Source organism: Poecilia latipinna, unplaced genomic scaffold (genome assembly GCF_001443285.1).
Source record: "Poecilia latipinna isolate Pla-1442-1.1 unplaced genomic scaffold, P_latipinna-1.0 Scaffold2291, whole genome shotgun sequence".
Lineage (NCBI taxonomy): Eukaryota > Metazoa > Chordata > Actinopteri > Cyprinodontiformes > Poeciliidae > Poecilia > Poecilia latipinna.
Window position 1 is genome coordinate 48,310 of NW_015114907.1, and position 3,560 is coordinate 51,869.

The 3,560-nt window shown below is 46.0% G+C and overlaps 1 protein-coding gene across 1 annotated transcript in view; it reads left to right on the plus strand.

The window, feature by feature from the left end:
- Positions 1-3,560, plus strand: part of syde1 (synapse defective Rho GTPase homolog 1) — a 33,721-nt gene that overhangs the window by 18,655 nt on the left and 11,506 nt on the right. The window contains exons 9-15 of the mRNA XM_015018590.1: positions 635-830; positions 963-1,126; positions 1,284-1,397; positions 1,490-1,578; positions 1,857-1,994; positions 2,070-2,196; positions 3,148-3,314. Of these exons, the coding sequence (XP_014874076.1) occupies positions 635-830; positions 963-1,126; positions 1,284-1,397; positions 1,490-1,578; positions 1,857-1,994; positions 2,070-2,196; positions 3,148-3,314 (995 nt within the window). The remainder of the gene's footprint in view (positions 1-634; positions 831-962; positions 1,127-1,283; positions 1,398-1,489; positions 1,579-1,856; positions 1,995-2,069; positions 2,197-3,147; positions 3,315-3,560) is intronic.

Sequence of the window (3,560 nt, forward strand, 5' to 3'; positions counted from 1 at the left end):
CCTTCCTTCCTTCCTTCCTTCCTTCCTTCATGCCTCTGGTTGCCTCAGATTGTTTTAGTTAAATTAACGTAGTAACTAATAGTTCATTAGTTGAGCCATTAGTTACTAATATGACTTAGTTACTTAGTTACTGTACTAATGGCTGAACTTTTCCTGGTGGAGGTTGACTAGTTGCTGAATTCTTGAAGGCTTAGTTAGAACCTCTAGGCAACAGTCGGGTTGTTGTTTCAAACACTAGCTGATGCAGCTGCTACATAGATTAACTCTCTTGGTTAATGTCTGGTAATGTTTTAGATGACGCTGTCTGCTGCTGGTTAGCTAGGCTAAGTGAGCATCCTGGACTAGCTGGGTTAGCTGTCTCAGGTAGGCTAGCTGTGTTAGCTGGACTAGCTTGGTTAGCTAGACTAGATGACCCTTTGCAGTTACCCTTCCTCCTCAGGTCTGTGAGTGAATGCAAGGTTGGGAGTCGGCTTCTGTATCTTTGGTATTTCTTCGTCCTCCTTATTTATCCTTGTCAGGAACCAAAGATGTGACTGATTTGTGACTAATCTGTAGACTCTGGCACGCTGTTACTTAGGATTTTGGTGAGCCTAACTAACCCAGTAGCCAATAAGCCCCTTTTAATTTCTGTTAGGATACCTCAGTGACGGAGATTCCCCTGAGCTGTTGCCCCGGCAACAGGCTGCTGACCTCACAGCATCCCAGGAAGCTTGGTGTGACGTCAGTTCGTTTCAGCTGTACGTGGGCTCAGATCCGCCGCGATGCAGCCAGCGGGTGACGGGGTTACTGACAGTGCACCTGCTGGGCCTGGAGGAGATGAAGAGCAGCAGGTAAACTAGAGTTGACCGATCAGAGCAGGTCCTGGACTTTGACTATAAAATGGAAATTGTCCTTCCAGTTTGCAGCGTAATGTCTCTAAGCCTGTTTTAGTCCTAAGCATATTGTGCCTCTTTCGGTCCTAGATCAGAGGACAGCAAAGAAATCTTCTTGGCCATCCAAGTCGATGGGGTGACAAGAGCCAGGACCGCCCTCTTGACCCTCAGAGGCCACACCCGGCCCCTGAACCACACCTTTCACCTTGACTTGGAGAGGGCCCGGCAGCTCCGCATCGTGGTGCTAACACCAGGTACCGGCTTAATTCTAGGGGGGCCAGATCCCGACCCCAGCTATGTTTAAATAACCCGGACCCTCAACTGAACCTGAACCTGGACCTGGACCTGGACCCTGACCTGGACCACCCATTGTTAGGACTCTTGGTGTCACAAGTGCTTTTTGTTTTGCAGCAGCTCCGTCAGTGGTGGGCGGCGCCAAACCAGACCAGAGTAATTCTGCTGGAGGTCCAAACAGGAACCGGGTGTGCTGTCTGGGTGGCGTCTCCATCCCGCCGCTCTTTAAAGGTCGATCACATTCCACCTGATTTTGGTTATTGATCCTGGAGAGGTGATGATGGTTCGTTTGGGTTGAAATCTGCTGCTTGTTTCTGTATCAGGAAGTCGCAGTCAGCAGCTCTGCCTGAAGCTGGAGCCCAGAGGACTGCTGTACGTCAAACTGACTCTGCAGGAAAAATGGGACACCCAGGTAACCTGGGAGATCCTGGTAAACTCTATAAATGCTGCTGTTGCAATGCGCTGGGAGTCCTATAGAAGGCGCACTGGGTGCAGACGTTGTAGTCCTTGCCATGGTTGTTCTGGGTTCGATTCCCGGTCTCAGGTCATTTACTGCTTGTCTACTTCTTCTCTCCCCTCCTTATTGACTGTTAAATAAAAAAACTCTAAAATATCTTTACTAAAATAAAAGTCACATACTGCTGTTAAAAAGCCTAGAGGTGCTGGGAATCTGAATGTTTGTGTCTGCAGCACGGCAGGGATCCCTCAGCACCTGCTAATGTGTTTGGGGTTGAACTGCACCACCTGGTGGAGAAAGAAGGAAACGCAGCTCCAGTTCCCCTGCTGATCCAGAAGACGGTGGCAGAAATAGAGAGACGAGGCCTGAAGGTGGGAACTAAGCCATTTCTATTGCGACCGCTCTCAGTACTGATCCAAGATTGAACCGGACCTGGGTTTGTTCAGGTGGTGGGTCTGTACCGGTTGTGTGGTTCTGCTGCCGTCAAGAAGGAGCTGAGAGACAGGTTTGAGAAGAACAGTTCAGCCGTGTGTCTGTCCGAGGACCGGTACCCCGACGTCAACGTCATCACAGGTCAGTGACCAGAACCAGAACCTGGTGCAGGAGCAAACCAAGCTCACCCAGTCCTGAGCTTAGTTTTCCATGAGGACTTTTTTTAGAACCAGACCCACTGATTGGTGGACTGTTTGGTTTTAAACTGCTGGCTGGGTCCAAACTCAAAGATATCAGTCATCAAGTGAAACTGGAGGGAGGGAACTAAACAGAACCAGAGACCGGTTTCCCAAATAAACTAGAACAAGATCTGGTAACACTTTATTTGAAGGGGGTTGAATAAGACTGTCATGACACTGTCATAAACATGACATAACACCTGTCATGAACATGAATAAGCCTTCATGAATATTTATGACTGTTGTCATAAAGTGTCATTCGGTAAATTATGACACTTTTAATACAAAGTTGACATTATTCGAAATGTCTTTGTTATGACAACTTGACATTAACCAGGAAATCATTACTGTTTAAACTTTACCTTTAATAACATAAAGTTACCTAATTTTTAAAGTGCAATCAGTAATACTTTTATAACAAATTTATATCAGTGATGATTTCCTGGTTAATGTCAAGTTGTCATAACAAAGACATTTTGAATAATGTCAACTGTGTATTAAAAGTGTCATAATTTACCAAATGACGCTTTATGACAACAGTCATAAATATTCATGAAGGCTTATTCATGTTCATGACAGGTGTTATGTCATGTTTATGACAGTGTCATGACAGTCTTATTCACCCCCCTTCAAATAAAGTGTTACCCAAGATCTCTGTATTTGACCTGGTCCCGAGGGTTTGGATCAGAATCAAAGACACAGTACTCAGTACTGATTGCCTTGTTTTCTGAATCCTGATTGGACTTTCTTTGTAACAGGCCTTGAGATGGTGTTAGGAGTAAACTGTTATGTTGATAAACTGACCAGTTGGACTGGATCAGAACCAGCCAGAACCAACCCTGTTGTTCTCCAGGTGTTCTGAAGGACTACCTCCGTGAGCTGCCGTCGCCGCTCATCACCAGGACTCTGTACCAGGTGGTCCGGGAGGCCATGACCCTGCGACCACCACTGGAGACCCCTGACCCAGAAGCGGCCCAGTGCACCGTTCGACTCCTGTCCTGTCTGCCGGAACCAGAGAAGGTAACAGAAGGAAGGAAGGAAGGAAGGAAGGAAGGAAGGAACGAAGATAGATAGATAGATAGATAGATAGATAGATAGATAGATAGATAGATAGATAGATAGATAGATAGATAGATAGATAGATAGATAGATAGATTAGTCTCCTGCAGGAGAAATGTATCCTGGAAGCAGGGGCAAAAACTGCAGTACAATGATAAAAAACTCATCCAAAAGGACAGTAACCATGAACAAATAAAAAACAAAGTA